Raw genomic sequence first — 22,977 nt, 5'->3', positions numbered from 1 at the left:
AGGCTTGTTTCAGCAGTGTGGGAGGGGCAAAGATGGCTACGGAAGAGGATTAGGGCCACTGAAGAAAAAAAAAAAGATTGATTTTTAAGTTTTATTTCAGTTTAACATGGGAAATATGAAGCCATAGCCATGTCTGTTTTAGAGACTAGCTCTCTTGTTTTAATGACCTTCTGCTCCTCCATTAATGAGGGGACCCCTCAGACACGTAAAAAGTTGCCTAATTCCGTCATTTTCCACCAATGTGTCACTGGCCACCTCAAACAACTCACATCTTTGTCAGTGAAGCTGAGTGCTCCACGTCTCTTCGATCATGGTGCCCATCTACATTAAGATCCAAAATTCTGAGATTAAAGTCAGAATTCTGAGGAAAAAAAGTCAGAAATCTGAGATGAAAGTTAGAATTCTGAGATTAAAGTCGGAATTCTGAGAAAAAAAAGTCAGAAATCTGAGATGAAAGTCGGAATTCTGAGATTAAAGTCGGAATTCTGAGAAAAAAAAGTCAGAAATCTGAGATGAAAGTCGGAATTCTGAGATTAAAGTCGGAATTCTGAGAAAAAAAAGTCAGAATTCTGAGATTAAAGTAATTCTGAGGGAAAAAAAAGTCAGAATTTGGAGAAAAAAAGTCAGAATTCTGAGATTAAAGTCAGAATTTGGAGAAAAAAAAGAGGCGAGTGAAGCCCAAGCTTTAAAACAAGTGATTTAATTACTGAAAGCTGTATTTGAGTCACAATTACTTTTATTCTAAAGCTGTAACCTGTATGTATAATTTAGCCCTGCATTGTCCAGCTGACTGGCAGTGTGCAGCAATAGGCTGTTGGTCTTAAAGCAGTTGGAAAAACACCTCAGTTGTTTTGGATTATTTCCCCATCATTTATTTAAAGAGTTGCTGAACTTTTGCTTCTAAATAACCTTGACCCAACAAACCTTTACCTTAACACCCATGTCTAAAAGCTTTATTATTTTTTATTTATTTATTTATTTACTGCTGCACAATTAATCACCGCTGATCACTGCTGACGATGATATGTGTTAATATTTCATGTTTGCTGCCTGGCTCCAAGTGTTAGTGCTATATAAGGCATGCCTCCCCTTTCATCATGCCCCCTCACTCACAAAGTGAATAAAACATCAGCATGCATGAGCTCCCCGAGCACTTGGAGAATACAGAGTTCTGTGGCATTTTGGCTCCAGCAGGCGATCAACAACAACAGGCAGAGAAAAAAAAACATTAAATGCCACTGGTGGTGATGCTTTAAAGTTCCCACCATACTGCATTGTTTTCTTACCCCAGGGGGTGAATGACTCCACCTCTGCTGCAGTTTTATGAGTGAGGTGGAGAGAGGGGAGGGGGCAGAAATCTGGATTTGAGTTGTAGCAGCTCTGCCTATCTCAGGGGTGTTGTAAATTAAACAGGAAAGAAGTGGAAGGGGGGGGGGGGGGGGGGGGGGGGGGACTGTGGAACAAATGGGATCTTTTTCAACCTTAACTGGTCTCTAGGAATTAGTGAGTCGACACGCTTTGGAGAGGAGAGTTACTGGCTAACGGAGACCCCTTTTCACTGCTGCCATTTTAGAGTTTTACGGCGGCGCATGAGCCTGGAGTCTGCTTTAAGCTTGAGAATAGGCATCATTATCCTCTGCTGCGTTGGCTGCACGGTTTGAACGATTTAATGATTCTGTAAGTCTGTGAAATAGGCCACATTTTGGTACATTTTCTTAACTCAAATAAGTGTTGCATATGTTATAAGGACATTTTATGACTAGTCATTGCTTTCTTGAATAAATAAATGCACCTTAGAGAAGATAAATGTAAAAAATATTTGCTGTAGCAATAAGCATCAGTGTATATGGCATCACTTTGATGTACCACAAAATCAGGTCAACATCAATTAGCTCAATAATTGCTGATAGTTAATTACTTTATCATGATAAAGACTTTTAGGCATGCTGCCAATAAATAAATAATAATGACAAAAATAATAATATAAAAACTGATAAATACTGGGAGTGGCGGAATAGTGGTTAAGGCATAGAACTTGGAATCCTGAGGTTCTCAGTTCGAGCCCCACTTCCACAGACTGCCACCCTGTGTCCCTGAGCAAAGACCCTCAACTCCACACTGCTCCCCAGGCGCCGCACAATGGCAGCCCACTGCTCCGCAAGGGGATGGGTTAAAGGAATAGTACACCCAAAACATGATTAGGCTTCATTTTCTTCTCACCCCCATGCTGAACAACACTCTGGAGTACTTTTTTGATATCTCAAATGCATCTGGAGATCTGGGAGGCTTCTTGCTGTCTGCTGACATTCAAATAATGGAGGTCTATTGTGCCCGAGGCAGAAAGGTCCATAAAAGTCCACAAAAAACGTGTCAATATTCCTCCATACTGCTCGTCCAATGTATTCCAAGTGTCCTGAGTGGGTAGCATCCAGAATTTACTCGAAACAAAGTCATTTAGAATGTTTTTAGAGCATAAACAGTAGTGTATAGGATTTCCTGAAAGCGCGTTCACCACGCTACGGAAACCGCGGCAGACCAAACCAGATGAAAGTGCGCATTCAGCTCGGCAAAGAACTCATGCTCTTCCTCAACACTGAAGTCCTCAGACATTTTTCTTTCGTTGTTTCTTTCTTTGCACAGGTAAACAGCACATTTCTTCTTCTACGCTTGCATTATCGGCAGAGCAGACGCTGAATGCGCACTTTCATCTGGTTTGGTCTGCCGGCTTCCGTAGACTCGTGAACGCGCTTTCAGGAAATCCTATACACTACTGTTTATGCTCTAAAAACATTCTAAATGACTTCGTTTCGAGTAAATTATTGACGCTACCCACTCAGGACACTTGGAATACATTGGACGAGCAGTATGGAGGAATATTGACACGTTTTTTGTGGACTTTTATGGACCTTTCTGCCTCGGACACCATAGACCTCCATTATTTGAATGTCAGCAGACAGCAAGAAGCCTCCCAGATCTCCAGATGCATTTGAGATATCAAAAAAGTACTCCAGAGTGTTGTTCAGCATGGGGGTGAGTAGAAAATGATGGCTAATCATGTTTTGGGTGTACTATTCTTTTAAGTACAGTAATGAAGTATTTGTACTTTGTTACTTGACACCTCTGGTCAAGATATGATTTATCCCGATATATCCCATTACCTTAAAGGGGAAGGCATTTTTTTTTTACATTGGGCCCTCGATTTTACGTTATTCCATCATGTTCTAGTCCCCCATATGAGATTTGTGTCATTTGGAGCTCTTCTGAAGATATATGTGAGCAAAACTAGCAGCAGTTCAGCGGACAGAATAAACGGTAGCCGGCGCGCACGGATGACGTCATAAACATCCGCTTTGTTTATAAAAAATATACATTTTAGGGAAATATTTTAGCACAGCAATCACCCAAAGAACAGCGTTTATCTCTGAATGGCCCTGAAAAAAAAAAAAAAAATCAATGTAAGTTTCTGAATCGGTATAGTTACAGTAAAAACTTTTAAACAGAATGTACATTGCATAAAAACATGACAATTTTGCAAACTTAAATGCATCAAAATGCTCCCATATCATCACTTATCAGAAATGATGGGAAATCTTGTTGCCAAGGTTGCAGCAACCAATTATTACGTTTGGAAGAAGATTGCTTTTCCACATAGCATCAGTTTGGCTCTGATTTCTTTCGCCCTCTTGGTAAATTAAATTTGTGAACTGCATCATGTATTTATCAAGGTTATCTTTCCTATTACCATTAGTTTGGGGATCTGAAACATTTAATTGTGAAAATGGAAGACTTTCCACAGCACTGTATAAGACAAATTAGTAAAAAGAAAAGAGAAAAAATATGGTATAAAAAACTGTAAAAGATTAGAACACAGCAGACGGAAAAGAGGTTGTTTATGCAAGCTGTAAGTTTTTTTTTTTTTTTTTTTAACCAGTAAATATCTGGCCTGCAGCTGATTTTAATGGTTTCAATTTAATGAAACAGTCATTAGCTTCGGAGCTAACAGTGAGTCAGAGCAGGACAGAGACAAAAGCCATTGCTTTCTGGAAACAACAGTAATGCAAACACTATTTCATAAACCTGTGATTCACTCTCATATATCTGTTAGATGTTTTTTTTACAGCATAGTCCACAGTAAATTTACAGAATTTTCACTCTAGCTATAAATGCTTACCGCTTTCTGTCTGCATCAACCATTTCTTATAGGAAGATGATTCAATCCACAATCTTAACATGATAAAAAAAACTAGTAACCATTATGTAAATACTCTGCGCTACAGGCTTTTTTTTTTTTATTAGCCTAAATACTGTGGCAACGATAGAGCTAAATAACCCAAAAAGTAAAAAAAAAAAAAAAAAAAGACAGTTCCGTTTTGGAATTTCAGTCTTTAAATAATTTATGATATTAAAAGACATCACCCTTCACAGATACATCCCTAAAGGGTTGATTATCCTCCCGCAGCGGTGTGGCGCAGTGAGCTTGTTGCAGATATTTTTGATTTCAGCTGAATATTGAAGCGTGGTCTGCTCTATGCTATTTCACGCCACATCGCAAGAGGGACAATCAGGAAATAGCTGTGGGTCTAGATACAGCCGAGGCGGTGAGGAAGTGGGGGCAAGTTTGTGTGACAACGGAGGGACATGAGGGTGAAAAAGAGCGGGGATCCAGGTGGAAAAAGGGTCCCAGCGTTCTCGCGCACCTCGGTCTTCTAGCGGGTCCAAATTCACGAGTCGTTTTCCACAATGGCGGTCATGCAAACAAAACAAGCCGGTAAGGTCCCAAACAGGAGATACGCATACTGTAGAGCTGATGTAGAATTGACCAATCAGAGGCCTCCTGTCTGCGGCACTGTCTGCGGTCACCTACAATTTTGGAGAGTGTCTGCGGAAGGGGCGGGGGCATATCTACATTAACTGCGACACACATGCAGACCACCTGGCTTTAGCATCTGCACTTTTAGGAAACCAGGCTATCTTGAAAGCTAGCATCTAGCTAACGGCTGAAACCAAGACAAATTCAGTCAAATTCATTGAATTTAGTTTATTTATATAGCGCCAATTCACAACACGTTATCTGAAGGCACAATACAATTCAACCAGTTCATACAGTTGATTCAAAGTTTTTGAATCGACTCATTGACTCGTAGGCAATCCTTCACACTAAGCATGCTTGCAGTGACAGTGGAGAGGAAAAACTCCCTTTTAACAGGAAGAAACCTCCAGCAGAACCAGATTCAGTGTGAGCGGCCATCTGCTGAGGCTGACTGGGGTTCAAGGAGACAGAAGCAGAGATACAAGAAGCTAGGGTTGTCAAAAGTATCGATACTTAGAAAAGTATCGATACTAAAATGTTGTATCCGGATACGATACTCATTTTAAAAAGTATCGATACCACCACCCCATCCCCCCAACCCCCCCGCACGCAACGCTGACCTGCCGTCGCTGCGCCCCTTGTCTCAGATTTATTTATGTATTTATTTACGTTGTTTATGACTATTAACAAGACGTTAGCCTTTAACTGCTAGCTGCGGCCAATAGCTAATAATAACATGCTAAAATTAATCAAGTACATATCCAAGTCCGCCCACATAAAGTCGGCCATTTTGATTACGTCACCAATAGGAAGATCCCAGGCAAGAAAATCCTAATGGCTTCATGGCAATATAGACATTAATTTAAAAATAGTGAAATTAATCTTTCAAACACTTAATTAAACTCTATCCATAATATTATGTTAAAATAGTGTATGTTAGATAGGTTTGTACAATAAGTTTAACCAAACAATATTTATTTCTCACAATTATGAAGGGTGGAGGGTCAGGGGCAGTGTCAGGGTTAGGTACAGGAATAGGGTTAGGGTCATTAATACAGGTCACCAGTAACGATAACATGAGTAACAGGTCAGTTTGAAATGAGAGACACTAACCTGTCAAAATTCAGTTAAATTTTGGGGTCTTTGTTTTTATCCTTGTGGTATCGAAAATGGTATCAAGTATCAAGCATATTCCTGAGTATTGGTATCGAGTTGAAAATTTTAGTATCGTGACAACCCTACAAAAAGCAAATGGCGGCCCCGTCCAGGAAACACACAGTCAGGCAGATGATCTGTCTTTATTTATGATAAACATGGCGGGAAAGATTTGAAGGACAGAAGGGGGAAAACATACGAGGTTTGAGAATCAAACTTTTAGACGTCCAGGACTGCGGCTGTCATTTACCAACTCAGCCACTTTGAGACTGGAAAATCTCTTATCTTCTCTCTTAATGCTTCATACAAATATTTTGTAGTCATTCAAACCACCATATATTTGCACAAGCAGAGTATTTACATAATGGTTCCTAGTTTTTTTTTATCATGTTAAGATTGTGGATTGAATCACCTTCCTATAAGAAATGGTTGATGCAGACAGAAAGCGGTAAGCATTTATAGCTAGAGTGAAAATTCTGTAAATTTACTGTGGACTATGCTGTAAAAAAAACATCTAATAGATATATGAGAGTGAATCACAGGTTTATGAAATAGTGTTTGCATTACTGTTGTTTCCAGAAAGCAATGGCTTTTGTCTCTGTCCTGCTCTGACTCACTGTTAGCTCCGTAGCTAATGACTGTTTCATTAAATTCAAACCAATAAAATCAGCTGCAGGCCAGATATTTACTGGTAAAAAAAAAAAAAAACAACCCTTCCAGCTTGCATAAACAACCTCTTTTCCGTCTGCTGTGTTCTAATCTTTTACAGGTTTTTTATACCATATCTTTTCTCTTTTCTTTTTACTAATTTGTCTTATACAGTGCTGTGGAAAGTCTTCCATTTTCACAATTAAATGTTTCAGATCCCCAAACTAATGGTAATAGGAAAGATAACCTTGATAAATACATGATGCAGTTCACAAATTTAATTTACCAAGAGGGCGAAAGAAATCAGAGCCAAACTGATGCTATGTGGAAAAGCAATCTTCTTCCAAACATAATAATTGGTTGCTGCAACCTTGGCAACAAGATTTCCCATCATTTCTGATAAGTGATGATGTGGGAGCATTTTGATGCATTTAAGTTTGCAAAATTGTCATGTTTTTATGCAATGTACATTCTGTTTAAAAGTTTTTACTGTAACTATACCGATTCAGAAACTTACATTGATTTTTGTTTTTTTTTTCAGGGCCATTCAGAGATAAACGCTGTTCTTTGGGTGATTGCTGTGCTAAAATATTTCCCTAAAATGTATATTTTTTATAAACAAAGCGGATGTTTATGACGTCATCCGTGCGCGCCGGCTACCGTTTATTCTGTCCGCTGAACTGCTGCTAGTTTTGCTCACATATATCTTCAGAAGAGCTCCAAATGACACAAATCTCATATGGGGGACTAGAACATGATGGAATAACGTAAAATCAAGGGCCCAATGTAAAAAAAAAAAATGCCTTCCCCTTTAAGGTATTGGGATATATCAGGATAAATCATATCTTGACCAGAGGTGTCAAGTAACAAAGTACAAATACTTCATTACTGTACTTAAAGGAATAGTACACCCAAAACATGATTAGCCTTCATTTTCTACTCACCCCCATGCTGAACAACACTCTGGAGTACTTTTTTGATATCTCAAATGCATCTGGAGATCTGGGAGGCTTCTTGCTGTCTGCTGACATTCAAATAATGGAGGTCTATGGTGCCCGAGGCAGAAAGGTCCATAAAAGTCCACAAAAAACGTGTCAATATTCCTCCATACTGCTCGTCCAATGTATTCCAAGTGTCCTGAGTGGGTAGCGTCCAGAATTTACTTTGATTTTGATTTTACTATGATTTTTGACACCACTGATCGTGACACATGTATAGTGATACATATTGTATTCTTGCAAATTCACCCCGCTAACCAGGAGGTATGTTGAAAAGTGAAAATGTGTGATTTTATTAGAGCTGTTCAATTTAATTAGATGAAAAAAGGCGTTATAAGTTCAGCTTGGATGTCTTGGAACAGAGATCCTCAATAACCCAGATTCGATCTTGTCCCATTTTACCTAACTTTTTCTCCAATAGTCAAACTTTATGCGATATCCTACAGCCATATGAGCCTGATAGTTCTCAGCAGGATGTGACCCTGTTTACACGGGGTCTTGAACCAGGCTTTTGAAGAGGCAGTGGAATCGGCCCGCAGTCCATGCATGTGTACGCTGTGAAATGAAGCCTGCTTAAGGAAGCAGAAGCTCAAACCACCGGTTAGCTGAGGGTGACTGATTCTGCCTCTGTTTGCCTCGGGGCACCTGAGAAAGATAAGCTATACTTTGGGGGCCGATGCACCGGATCGCCCACTCGAGGGACAGACTGGATGAACGTCTGGGCTGCAGCTCAGCTCGGGAGTATTCGCTCAGCTGTGCGCTGCAGAGGGCCCAGTGTGGCCAAGCAAAGACAACAGGCGCTGATTTGGCTGATTAGTTCCTCCTCCCTGGCTCAAGTCGTGCTAATCAGTAAAACAACCATGTTCACAGGCTTTTATTTGGGTTTAACAACTGAGGTTATTAGCTGCTGTCGCTCATTCCTTTTCACAGACAAGCATGAAAGAATGAAAAGGCTTTTAAAGCAGAGCAACAGCACTTAATGTAAATGTGGGTTTGCTTTTGTGCATATATATTACTTATTAATCTTCCTGTTGAGGGGGAAAAAGGGATTTCTGTTGTTAACAACAACGGAGGGAGACACTTTTTCCTTTATAACTAATGCTCTTTTTTACGTTTTAACAAAGTATTTTATTCTATTTGCCTTTTCCCTTCTCAAAATAATTTAATCTGCTCACCCAAAAAAAAGCAGCTTGATGTTAAATAACTATATAATTCTCCCCCCTCACCATTATCTGCAATTAAACTCTCTGCAAGGTTATGTTATTGCTGGCTATGCGGTGATTCATCCTTAGTGGTAGTTAATAGTAATGATAGTAATGTTACTCAATAAATTGTGTGATATTTTCCCAGAAAATGTTTTTTTTTAATCTTTTTACCTGTCCTCTGAAATATGAAGCAGATATCTTCTTGGCTGCATGACCCAGCGATTATTGATGTTAGCTGAGGCATCACAAGGCATTAATTAGTCATATGAGAGACATGAGCAGTTCAGAGCGGCGAACGGTGGGGATTCATGATACACAGCGCAGTAAATCATCATGAGTCATCAGAATCAGCTGAGATTTATTCTCCTTCCCCTGGCGCGTTCAGCCCCGTGAGGAGCTGTTCTGCTGAGAAATACCTCCTCGTTTTCTCAACCATCCGTTTGCTTTTCATTTGGAAACTGGTTGTGCGTTTAATCTCATTGTCTTACAAGAGTAGAATTTAATAAGCTGAGGGTGCTGTGATTTAAAGGGGAGGGAAATATGGCCTGTTTTTGCCTATGTGTGTATATATATATATATATATATATATATATATATATATATATATATATATATATATATATATATATATATATATATATATATATATATATAAAAAACTGTTTTCTCACCCCTCGTGGGGTGGTATGTGTCATCCTCAAGCTCGGGTCCTCTACCAGAGGCCTGGGAGTTTGAGGGTTCTGCGCAGTATCTTAGCTGTTCCTAGGACTGCGCTCTTCTTGACAGAGACCTCTGATGTTTTACCTGGAATCTGCTGTAGCCATTCTCCCAGTTTGGGGGTCACAGCCCCCAGTGCTCCAATTACCACTGGCACCACTGCTGCTCTTACTTTCCACATCTTTTCTAGCTCCTCCTTCAGCCCTTGGTATTTCTCAATCTTCTCGTGTTCTTTCTTGTTGATGTTGCTGTCGCTTGGGATTGCCACATCTATCACTACTGCCTTCTTCTGCTGTTTGTCGATCAACACGATGTCTGGTTGGTTAGCCATCACCTGTTTGACAGTCTGGATCTTGAAGTCCCATAGGATGTTAGCTCGGTCATCCTCAACTACCTTAGGAGGTGTCTTCCATTTTGACTTTGGGACTTCCAGCCCATACTCATGGCAGATGTTCCTGTACACTATGGCCCCGTCCACACGAAGTCAAAACGAACACGAAACGCTGATATTTTCCAAAACGTTTGCCGTAAAGACGGAGACGTAAAATAAATGTGAGCGTCCACACGAATGCATGAAAACGCTGCAAAATGTATGCCAGGCCTGTAAGTGGCGCTGTGGTGCCAAAGCAAAAATAAGCGACGAAATGTTGGGCATGCGCACTAACATTTATACATGTTTGCCCTGCGGGCCCATTTTCGTGGTTAAGTCAAATTCAGGTGCTGAACTATGTCGTCGATATTGCTCTGTTCTTCCTGGAGATATTCCAGAAGAAGAAGATTCTGTTGTAAGCCCGACAGCAGGGTGAGTAGCATTAGCAGCAACGGCGCCATTGTTGTTGTGATACTGGTCGCGCATGCGTGTTTAGAGGTGACGCTATGACGCATGCATGTAAAAAAAAATATGCGGTTAGAGCGTAAAGATGGAAACGCGAAAACGGCGTTTCAGAATCTTCCCACTCTGAAGGCTGAATAAAAAAAATATCGTTTACAGACCCCCGAAACGCCGGCTTCGTATGGATGAGAGGCTGGTTTGGTGAAAAATTTGTGCGTTTAGGCCAGGGTTCGTCTTCGTGTGGACGGGGCCTATGACAGCTACCTGTGTGTATTAGGGGTGGAACGGTTCACAAAATCCACGGTTCGGTTCGATTCACGGTTTCTGGTCACGGTTTTCGGTTCGATTAGGTATATGTTGATTGTTACACCGAAATTCCATAAAAAATTATGAAATTAATGAAAAAATCCCCCCAAAAATAATGGATTGTAATTATTTTTAAATGATCCGCGGAAACCCTGGATCATTTCCATATGTTTTGCTGCTTTGAATTTAATCATCTGGCACATGCTCTCTAACCTGACAACAGCCAGATGCATGTCTCGCTCATGCATCTGGCTGTTGTCAGGTTACATGCTCTCTACAATCTCCAAGGAACTCAGAGGGGAGCAGACGAAGCCACAGTGGAGGCTGTAGGCTTTGCTTTGAGCAGCCGGTCTGGAGCGCAGCGGGGGTTGCTGACAGAGTATGAGGGATTTCGGGGTTAGCATGACATGTTGCTGTTAGCATAAACAAAACGTGTTGCACAATGCTTGCACACTGTTGCACTTTTATCCACAACTTTCTTTCCGCCGTCATCGTAGGTCACTCTAAATGCAAAGTGGTCCCATACAGCAGACCTATAAAGTGCTGCTGGCGCGTCTTCCAACTCCTGTTCTTTCCCACTCGCCAGTCCGACACAATTCTCCACAACAACTGATTTTTTTTCCCTGCTACACCCGGCTACGCTGCTTCGCTGCTTCTTCTTCTTGTTTACTACTGGTGGTTGGCTTTGGTCGCAGTACCGCCACCTTCTGCTGTGTAATCGCTTCCTCTATGAGAAAAAGGAGCAGCGCATGAACCGAACTGAAAAACACGCAAACTGAACCGAGACAGTCGAACCGAACGATTCTGACGGTTTTCATAAATCCCTAGTATATATATGTATAACATATATTAGTATATTTGCTGCATGTTACTTACACTGATTATAAATATGTCTCAAATAATTTCTATTGTTACAACTATAGAGTTTAACAGACCAAATGCTAATATCTTTCTATAATATGATCAATATATGGGTCTAATGCTAGTTCTTACATGTATGTACAAGAAGTTAGATACTTTAGCTTTAATATGCTCAAGATAAGGGCTTCAAATTAATTTAAATGCAGCTAATTTGATGACCAGCTCAGATTTCCAGCTTCTGTGTCAGAGTACCAGTTCAAAAGCTAATTTTATTTTTGAACCTTTATTCATTTATTAGTCTTTCTACCTCTTGCTTTGGTGTTGTTGTCGTCGTACAAGTCTCATTAGCAGTATAAAGTATAAAAACCTTAAATAGAAATGAGCTCACTAAGCTCATTTGTGGTTTATTTAAATCTTTACATCTCAACTCGAGGATCTAATTACTGCAGAAATCTCTGGATCAAAAATAAATAAATAAATTAAATAAATATAATCCCTTGGGAAGGATAAACAATCCTACTCTACATAAAACCAGTTGCGATCAATTGTCACACAGAGCTAGAAAGACTAGAGTTGTTAACTTTGAAAAAATGCAAAAAGCTAAAACTAAAACTTCACTTTTGGGCTAAGATAGAATAAGCTAGTGAAAGGAAAAGAACACAATGTTTTAGACTTTTATTTTTCCTTTGGTTACACAAGTGTAAAAACAAAAAGAAATTTCGTTTGGAAACTGATTGCCTTTACCCCTCCTGGAGCGGCGATTTTAACTATTTGACTCAAATCTGCATTGAATAAGATGCATATTAGCAGTGTGGTTTATATTCATTATCACAGACTTTTTCCACCCAGGTATTTGTTTTTCCCCCATTTCTTCTTATATTTCTGCATCCTTATTTTTTCGAAAAAGGAGGATCGCTATGCGAAGATCCACCGCCCCCAAAAGCAGCGTCAACATTTAAATTACTCCGTCCGTCCCTCATACTGCTCTGTTGTCTCGCGCTATCTTCTCTGTGAGCAACACCAATGGCTCGACCAACGGGATGAGGGTATTATGGATCATTATATAGATGTTGTCAGCTCAATGGTCACAATGCAGGACAGGGCCCGGGAGCAAGTTTACCGTAAGCTTTGTATTTAACGTGCCCTTGTTCTTCCTCTTCCAATAGCTTTTTACTGACTTTTTTTAACTCTCACAGTAATACGGGACAAAGTGTGTTCCTTTTCCTCTAAATACGGGAAAGGTACTTCTATTTGTAAATAAGGAGCGATTCCGTTTGTCAGGGGACGGTTGGCAAACCTATTCAGGCTTCATCTACATGAAGTCAAATAAGGTATCGACAGAGAAAAACCTTGAGTGTAAAGACAGGGTTCCCATGGGTCCTTAAAAAGTCTTAAAAGGCATTGAATTCTTCAAAATAAAATTAAGGCCTTAATTGGTATTAAAATGTCTTAAATCAGTCTTTCGTAGGTTGTAATTTTTAGTACATCAAAAATAAGATAATTTTTATTACGATTTATTTTTGTAACCTAAATAAAACATTAAAATTGACATTCTTTTTTTATTTAAAAAAAAAAAAACGCCTCGCCATTATTGGTTCCGTCCCGATAGCGTAACCAATAAAAGCGTTGTTGCAGCCGGGACATTTGGGAGATGCGCCTTTAACTTTTTGCTTTGAAAATATGAGCAGTGCCATTACCCGATCCGTACCGGAAGCACGATCCGTACCATCAGCTCATTTGCGCGTGCGCAAACAGAATAACTTCCGGTGGCAATATTTCCTTTTTCTTACTTTTTTATTCTTTTGTATTTTTTAGAGGCATGGTATTTTTGTATATCTTTGTATTTTCGTCAATATTGCATTTTCTAAAAATAAAAAAAACAGAAATACATAAAAAAGTTCAATCGCCTTGTGATAGTTACTTTGACTGCTCTGAGCATGCGCAAATATACGTCTCACAGCGTATATATTTAAATTTGTTTAAATATTTGATTTACTCTGTACTTAACTATGCACTCCAGCAGTACTGATCCCACAATGGATTCATTTGCTACCTTTCGTGACCTGCAGTTTTTCATTGATAAGGGAACATTTCCCGAAAATTTGGATTTTTATTCCAGAAAAATGACGTCAAGCAATACAATGGATTGAATTTAAAAAGCATCCATTTCTTCCAGAAAAGTCTTCAATATTGTCTTTACGATGTAGTTTAGTATTCTTTAATTATTTAAGGATATAAATAAAGTTTTTTCAGTACCGTAATTACATTATTTTTTGGCGACCCGGAAGTTATTCTGTTCGCGCAGGCGCAAATGAGCTGATGGTACGGATCGTGCTACCGGTACGGATCGGGTAGCGACAAGCAGGTGTAAATGTAACCAAAATTGTCTCCAGCCAAGAGTTTTCTCCATGGCTAAAACCAGGGAACATACATGAGGCTCAGTGGATTTTATGCAAGAAGCGATTCAAGCTCAGAACGATGGGAATTAAGGCAGTGGAGTCGCACATGCGAAACGCGAAACACAAAGCGTGAAAATGGAGTTACCGAGAAACAGCCGGTATTTCTCAGTTTAGTTCCACCCTTGTCTCTGCAACGCCTCCACTTATCACCAAATCAAACATACTAAGAAAACCATACAAAGAAAAATAGCTGCAAAAAAGACTTAGCACTGGTTATGTTGTGGCTTTAAAACTGATTTGTTTTGTTCCCTGCTAAAACAAAGTTTGTGAATTCAGTTAAATAATTGTTAAAATATATCTGTCATTGGTGTGTTTTTAGCTTTCTTCCTGTATGGGAAGCTTTTCAAAATTTGAAACATTAGTGCAGTGGTTTATGTTAAAATAAACCTTTGGGTTAAGTTGTCGCAAGCGGGTTTTTCTTGCGTTTTTCTTGTAAATTTGGTCTTAAATTTTTATTTCAAGTGGCATTAAAAAGTCTTAAAAAGTCTTGAATTTAACTTTCCTTATGCTGTAGGAACCCTTAGATGGCACAAAAATACTTATGCTAGGGTGCAGAACTAAAGAAAGTAGTAGAGGGAAGGGATGTAAACAGTGACACAGAAGAGAGAAAAAAAACAAGTAGGGAGTGTAAAGTTTAAATTCAATATCTTCTAAAATATAGCTTCAAAAGCAGAGCCGCAGCCGTTTTTCTCTGTTTCGGCGCGTGTGTGCTAATGGTTGTGAGGGATGTGTTGGGTCACATGCTTTAACACGTCATTGTGTAGCCAGTGTTACACCATATTCACCCCCAGTCACCCATCTTATTGTGATTTAAACGTGTGCTGTTGTGGATTCTCCTCACTAGTCTGCTGACTACCAACTCTAACATCACAGGATTCAAACGTAAACCTAAAGTCACAATGTGTTAGGTTGATTCTTTATTAGTCATGTGTAATACCTATCTGTTAGCCAGATTAGATGGGGAGGACGGCCTTCCTTCACATGGTGTATCACATTGTGGGTACGGAGGCTATCTAATTAGGACAGTCTTTTTGTCTGTACAGTAAACACAGGATAATGATTAATGATATATCCCAGAGCCAGATTGATAAAGAAGAGCTATCTGTGATCCTGAGGCAAAGATGAAAGAGGCACAGAGGTCAAGGCATGGATGGCGTGTCAGTTCCTGACATGCAACGGCTGAGCATCCACCTGATGCAACACATAGACTCATGAGGTATAAGAAGCAGGAGACGACCTTGTTCGAGGCTCATTTTCTGGATGCCATCATGTGCTGACGACTTGAGCCCACCGCTGCTCCGACGGCAACCAATTTCTTTGTCCTGTAACGAACTGATCTGAAATAAAATCTGTTAATGTTCTCTGCAATACGGAAGAGGATTAGGGCCAGTGGAAAAAAGAAAGAAAAGTTAACTGATTTTTTTATTTTATTTCAGTATAGTATGGGGAAAAAAGTCAGAATTCGGACTTTTTTCTCAGAATTCTGACTTTTGTTTATTGTCAGAATTCAGTCAGATTTCTGAGATTAAAGTCAGAATTCTGAAAAAAAGTCAAAATTCTGAGCAAAAAGTCAGAATTCTGACATTAAAGTCAGAAGAAGAACATTAATCAAATGTTCTCTGCAATACGGAAGAGGATTAGGGCCAGTGGAAAAAAAAAAAGAAAAGTTAACTGATTTTTTTATTTTATTTCAGTATAGTATGGGGAAAAAAGTCAGAATTCGGACTTTTTTCTCAGAATTCTGACTTTTGTTTATTGTCAGAATTCAGTCAGATTTCTGAGATTAAAGTCAGAATTCTGAAAAAAAGTCAAAATTCTGAGAAAAAAGTCAGAATTCTGACATTAAAGTCAGAAGAAGAACATTAATCAAATGTTCTCTGCAATACGGAAGAGGATTAGGGCCAGTGGAAAAAAGAAAGAAAAGTTAACTGATTTTTTTATTTTATTTCAGTATAGTATGGGGAAAAAAGTCAGAATTCGGACTTTAATCTCAGAATTCTGACTTTTTTCTCAGAATTCTGACTTTTGCTTATTGTCAGAATTCAGTCAGATTTCTGAGATTAAAGTCAGAATTCTGAAAAAAAGTCAAAATTCTGAGAAAAAAAGTCAGAATTCTGAGATTAAAGTCTGAGATAAAATTAAAAAATCAGTTAACTCTTTTTTTTTTCTCCATTGGCCCTAATCCTCTTTCGTATTTCAGAGAACATTTGATTAATTCTCAAATTAAATTATCATCTAAATTTGTCAATAAATCTGAGGCTCAGCCCTACTTATACATTTTCCTATGCTGAGCTTATTTGTAGCTTTTTAAAGCCATCACATTGAGTTTCTTTATTATCTAGAACTATGCGACTCCCTCCTATAAGCCTTTGGTGATTATCATAGTGACGAGGTCACCACACATACCGTAGATCCTGCTTTAATCTGTTTAAGTCAAACAGCTCCTATCAGCACCACACAAACACGTACTGTATTGTGACCACAGTCTGCGACCAGAACAGAGCCGCGTTTCCTAGAATGACTTCCTCTTCTGCTCCACACAGAGCGTTATTTATTTTAGCCCTCTCACACCCTCCTCCTTCACCGTTATCAACAACTTGTGAGCAAATGGTGCACAGCAGGCGCCATGTCACAGAGTCTCCATGAAGAACGTGTAATTGTTTCACTGATTATGCACAGACAACGACAGAACAATGGGAGCCGGTGAGGCAGCAGCCGTAAACGGGGGGTTAAGTTCTCCAAGGTGAGATAAACTGATGGGGCAGCGTGGGATTACTGATACTGATCTAAGCTCCTCTGGTTCAGTTCGGCTCCAGGTGGAGGGGAAACTATGGAGTGAATTTTTATTTTGTTGTTGTTGCAGACAAAGAATGCTTTTTTATAAATGGAAATTAAAAGAAATGCAATCGAGAAACAAGGCTATACATTTTTATTTCTTAAAAAGGTTACTTTGTTGCTGTTTCACTTTTTGTTTGTTTTTTTTCCAAAGAATTTAGCATTATTTTTTTATTTCAATGTTTCATTTTTTTCTTCTACAGCTTTTGAATTTTTATTTTAGTTTCTTAAAACTGTTTTTACGTTTGAGTTTTACTAATCACATTATTTTTTTATTTATGGGGGATTTCCTCTGGAATGAAGAAAAAATATGCATCTCTATTGGTCTTTACGGATGTTAGCGACAGCATTTTTATTGTTCATGGCCGAGTGTTTGTATCGGGTTCGAAGGAAAGAGAATGTAAGCTCTAAAACGCAATTTGAAAAGAATAACATTTTTAAAACCCATCCATCCATCCATCCATCCATCTTCTTCCGCTTATCCGGGGTCGGGTCACGGAGAAACATCTTATAAAAAAAAGATTTGGAAAAAAAAAATGGAAAATAGGAAAATGAAATAGAAAAAATTAAATATATATAAAATAAAAAATCTGAGGAAACAGAAAATTTAAATCTCCAAACCTTTTTCTAATTTTATTTTGGAAAGCAATTTTTCAAATTTTCATTTACAAACTGTATCCTTCACTTTGAAGAATATTGGAACAAATGTCACTCCATAGAACCCTTTCAATCAGGACATATTTCAGCTTGAAGAGGCGACATGTTTTATGATGGTACTGTGTGTCTGTCAGCCTCTCACCCTTTAATCCCACTGTTTGGTTAAAGTTTTTTCTTTTTTTTAAGCCTATGAGGCCTCTCTGAAGCAGTCTGAGTTAATGGAACCTTTCAATCCAAAGGCATCCAGGAGGATGCTTTGTTCTGAGATTCACAAATGACTAAGGACAGAGAAGCGAGTGCCAGGCACGCACACACAGGCTTAATTAGACTGCATCACAGATCCGCTGTAATTGTCAGCGCTTTCAAAAAGAAAAACCCAAAGCGCACGTGGGTGGAGGTTATGATGGAGAGGGAGAGCAGGCCTTACCTGCTTCCTTTTGTCTCTCACAGGGAACTTCTGTGTGGTCTCTAATGCTGTGCAACTCTTTTTTTTTTTTACTCACATCATTTAACTTGCGCTCTTATTTCTGCCTCCTACTCTTCATTTGCAGAAACCCTCATGGACAGTCGGTGGGCTACCACAGAGCTGGCGTGGACCACCTTCCCAGAGAGCGGGGTGAGTTAGCGTCCTTGTGTCTGGGCGTTGTGCTTTTCTCTTTCTCCTCCAGCAGCATTTGTTCCATTTGCTTGTTAATAGAGCCCAATCTGCCTTGAACAGCAAAACCTCCTGCTGTTTTATGTCTTTGTTTTTTTTGTATTTGCATGGAATGTTTACTTTCCTGGATAGTTAAAAAGCTTGCTGCGACATTGTGGGAAATAAATGTGGGATTTTAGTGTGTAGATCATCTGAAATACGTAAAAGAAAAGTGCAGAGTTTGCGTGTGAGGAAGTATCAAGAGGCCTTGGGGGGTTGAGGGGGTGGGGGCTAGGGAAAAAAAATACCTGTAATGTGTAAGGAGTGATATGTGGGCTGAAACTTCCATCTCTCCCCAGGAAAAAAAGGACCTGGCAACCTGAATGCATGCGTCTTTTCTAATGCGGGCCCAGGAGCCCATTACAGGCTGAAATTAAGGTTTTTCAGTTGATACCCCCTGTAGGAATTGGGAGAAAATAAAACAACATGAATTTGACCCCGGGGCTAACAGTCTGACAGACCTCCCCCACACCCGGCCGGTGCAATTTGTCTTCGCTACGTGAGCGCAAAGTCAGTCAATGGAAATGCTGGGTTGCTATGGAAACCACCTCCCTCTTTTCCCCTCTTTTTCACTCGGGCCCGGCTCTGAATGTCCTGGCATCCATGAAGTCATATGTCAGGACTGGGCGAGGCGACCCCCCCCCCCCCCCCCCCCCCCGCCCCCTCGCTCCCCTTCTCCCCACACCCAGAGCGGCAATTATCATATTTGTCAGGTAGAGCGTCAACGTGTTGCCGGTGATTTACGACGTCTGATGCTGACTATTTGGGCTCATCGTTTGGGGATAAATTGCCCGGCAGTCCAGAGACGTGAGATGAGTTATGCATTATTTTCCTCCAGTTGAAATAATCAATTTCTGGGGTGGTCATTTGTTATGGAAACTAAGCATTCAGTTGAACTGGGAACCGAGAGGGGAAAAAAACGGAATCATTGACTTCTCACAAGGTTATTTCCTAATGGACTGAATTTATTGACCAGTGGACACCATATTTATGGCTCCTCACATTAGTTTATACAAACATCACTGTTGAGCACATATGAGTTGCTTTGCCAAATCCTTGCCTCACTGTGAACCTCTGAACTATTACAAACTGTTAATTATTCATATTCAGCTCCTAATTCAGTACTTTGTTGAAACAATTTTAATGCATATTTATCTACAAGTCAATCAGCTCTACATAGCTGGAGACTGTACCATTTTTTTATTGCATAATAAATTAAAGGTCAAGTTGTCTGTTAGTGTTGTTTGTCTATATGAAAAATATAAAAAACTGTCAGACTATGATACAGTACACCAAATATTAGTTTAAATAGTTTTTGAGCCTAAATAGAATTCCAGCACTGGGTGAATTCCAGATGTGGTGCCATCTGTATCTCTGAACTACCAGAGAGCCAGAAGGTGACCTCTGTTAAATGAGGAACTTATGTCCCCTAAAAAAGGCCGTTGCGCCTCGGGGCCTCTTCACGGTTCTTTTCCTGGGAGCTAAGTTATTTACTACTCTTAACTCAAACTGGGTAAAAACATATAAAAAGGACTATAAAACAGGAGTAAAAAAGTAACAGAGTTTATTCCAGATCAGGTCGTTACAGGATGGAGAAAATGCTTGGAGTTTGCACAGCTGTGGGCTCAAAAATCACGTCCGCGAGCGTCCGGCCAGGACTGAGCCCCGAACAAGGTCATCTCCTGCTTCTTATACCTCATGAGTCTATGTGTTGCACCAGGTGGATGCTTCAGAAACTGACACGCCATCCATGCCCAAGGATTACAGCTAGCTCTCCTCTATCAGTCCGGCTCCAAGATGTTCCCATATCCTTAAATACAGCCCGACCGTCCTGCAATGGCTTGTGATAAAGCAACAGTTCTGGATGGTGGAAGACCAAATTATATTAATGAAATAAACGGATCTACAGCTTCTATAAGTTCTATTCAATCCTACTCAGAGCCTCCAAACAGAACATCAAGGAAAAAGAAAACCACCCTGTGTACTTTTACTTCTTTAATTAGAAATCTGGGACATTATTAATCAGTTCAAATGAAAATATGACCAGAATTTATCATGAAAGGGTTTGTTTATTTGAAGAAGAGAAGGAAAACCGCTCTATGTGGCTGGTGGTGATAATGAACTACATTGTTGTCTTTTTTTACTTTGGAGTTTGCGTCTGTAAAAACAGAAATGTTCATGAGGGGTAAGAATATTATTTGTACTGCTGCATTTCATCCCAAATAAAAGCTGATGAACCCAAGTTACCACTGAATTTAGCGTTTTTCTGTTGTAAAATCAAGAGGAATTTCTTTTAGTTTGCTTCTAAGTTATTTGGAAATGATTCACTTTAATAATTTTTTTTTCTCTAAGTGGTGGGTACATTTCATTGTGTTCTTACAGAAGCTACTTCTAGTTTTCTCAGACAAACAACGCAGTCATGGATGCATGTCATCTTACATCATGGCCTTTGTGTTATTCTGAGTTGTCAAGGACAGTTCTGTTTGAAAAGCAGGTTTTCTAATGGATAAAGCCAGTTTACAACAAATTCTACCTCCATTGTTTTTACACAAGAAGTAAAGAAACCAACAAAAAAATAAAATAAAATAAATGTTTTCCTTTTTTATTCACAGAAATACTTAGAACTTTTACTTTCCCAATTAATGTACTTTTAACAAAGTACATTTCTCTTAATGTGTGTTCACTATTACCTACTAATCACTCTTGACTACTTTATAGACCTCTGCTGATTACTGTATTACTCATTTTTTTTTTTTTATATTCTTTTATAAAATAAAGGGGAAAGAACAAATCCATTTAAAACTTTCAGAATAAACCGAACATTGTTCGGTTTATTCGGTTTATAACATATTTATATATAAGGCTATTCTTGGTGCGCTTCCATCTTATTTATGTTCACTTCTAATGAAAAAAAGTACTGGTCATTACTCTCTCCGTTCTCAGGCTGTTGTCTTGTTTTCTGTCCCACGTGTCAGTACTGAGCTGGGTAAAAAGGCCTTTGCTTACTCTGCTCCCTTTACATGGAATTTGCTGCAAAATAACATGAAACTTAGTAAATTGGTTCCTTTGAATACTTTTAAGTTGAGAATTAGATGTTTTGAGTTAGACTCCCTCACATGTCAATGTTTTAATTGAAATTTTATTGTAAGTGCATATTTGGCTTTTATGTGTGTGTCTTTTATACATATGTAATGATGTGATGTAATTTTGATGCCTATCTTGGCCAGGTCTCCCTTGCAAAAGAGATTTTTAATCTCAATGGGTATTACCTGGTTAAATAAAGGATAAATAAAAAATTGTCTGCCGCATATTTTTGTATTAGTGTTTTATTCTTGTATCATTATTGGCCGATATGTTCAGACGTTGGCCAATTTATTAGGAGCCTCATGAGACCATCCTGATCTCGCGAGCTTTCAAGATTTCACTCGCTAATCAGTCTGGAGACTCTCTGTTAAAGAAAATTTGGAGCTGTTCATCAAACAAACGTCCAATCAGCGTTGGCTTTGAGGCGGGTTGAGGTGTGACGCAACGAGAAGCGCGACAGTTCAGTCTAAAGAACATGACGGCTTCAGCAGATGAAACTAGCGTTAGCGTGGCTATCGAGCAAGTTTTATCGGAATTACAGAGTATTTCTTCACTGAAAGAAGAGCAAAACACTGCTCTGGAGGCTTTTCTCAGAGGAAAAGATGTTTTTGCTCTTCTCCCGACTGGTTTCAGCAAGAGTTTGATCTATCAATTGGCTCCTCTTCATCGTCGCTCTGTTAGTACGTCATATGCTTCGTTGATCTGATTGGTTTATTTGGCCCGTCTATCACCAATATAGGCCAATCAGCTAACCAGTATTTTCGCCCCTTCCCAAAATTACTGCAATGTAAGGTTTCCAGATGGATATGTGGAGCAAATCCAGCAAAGCCATCTGGCGGAGTCAGGTTAATTCATTAGTGCAGTGGGTCCCAAACTGAGCGTGCGCCTCCTAGAGGTGAGACAATGTAATTGCAGGGGGATGTGGTAGAAAAATAGCTGAATAAAAAACAGCCGTGTTAACTTATGTTCCAATGTGCAATAAATAGCTAAACTTAATATAATTGTACTTTAAAGATTGTAGTTTTGGGAATTTAAAGTAGACATTAGTTTATTTTATTGCATAATTTAATTTACTGCTGTTGACTTGTCTTTATTAAACTGTTGAACAAGTTGGAGCTTGGTTGGAAATTAACAGGGAGCAAAAAATTACTTGTAAACAAAAGGGAGGCCCAGTAAAAAAAATAGAACAAAAAACCTGCATTACTGCATTCAGCAGCCATTTAGATAGACCTTTAGGTCACATGAAGCTCATGCATTGTTGCTTCTTCTATTGGATATCTGTTGTTGTATGGAAGCGAATCATTTTCAGAAATGCTTTTTCATTTTAAGAAAGCCCGGTCAGCAAGGACCTGAGGAAGAGCGACTGCTGACGTCACTCTGCTGCGCCCGCCGCTCAGAATGCTTTTTTGTTTTCGAGTTGTGGACAGTACTTTGCTCGCAGACCATGAAAACGAAAAAGCAATGTCCGCTATTTTCTCTTTGAATATGGCATAAAATGTGCAGTCTTAAAGAAGAAAATGCAAATAAGATGATTGATTACTAATTTCATTCATGAGTCAAACAATGCAGCCACATTCTTAAAATGAAAAAGCATTTCTGGAAATACTTTTTCATTTTCAGATTTTACATTTCAAATTGAATTTTGGTATGTATTTGCTGGGGTAGATTTTGAAAAATAAATCTCACATGTCTTTTTCTTTGTAATTTTAATTAAGT

At 39.1% G+C, this 22,977-nt stretch overlaps 1 protein-coding gene across 3 annotated transcripts in view; it reads left to right on the top strand.

The window, feature by feature from the left end:
• The window catches only part of ephb3a (eph receptor B3a), a 104,744-nt gene that overhangs the window by 4,111 nt on the left and 77,656 nt on the right, over positions 1-22,977 (top strand). For 2 of the 3 annotated variants that reach the window (XM_038283528.1, XM_038283530.1), the window contains exon 2: positions 18,035-18,099. In XM_038283528.1, coding sequence (XP_038139456.1) covers positions 18,035-18,099 — 65 coding nt within the window. Of the gene's footprint in view, positions 1-16,611; positions 16,735-18,034; positions 18,100-22,977 lie in introns of those variants that run through there. The other variant, XM_038283529.1, reaches the window with a different exon arrangement.

Source organism: Cyprinodon tularosa, unplaced genomic scaffold (genome assembly GCF_016077235.1).
Source record: "Cyprinodon tularosa strain WSP-4 unplaced genomic scaffold, ASM1607723v1 ctg195, whole genome shotgun sequence".
NCBI classification, from domain to species: domain Eukaryota; kingdom Metazoa; phylum Chordata; class Actinopteri; order Cyprinodontiformes; family Cyprinodontidae; genus Cyprinodon; species Cyprinodon tularosa.
This window is presented reverse-complemented; position numbering and strand designations above follow the sequence as displayed.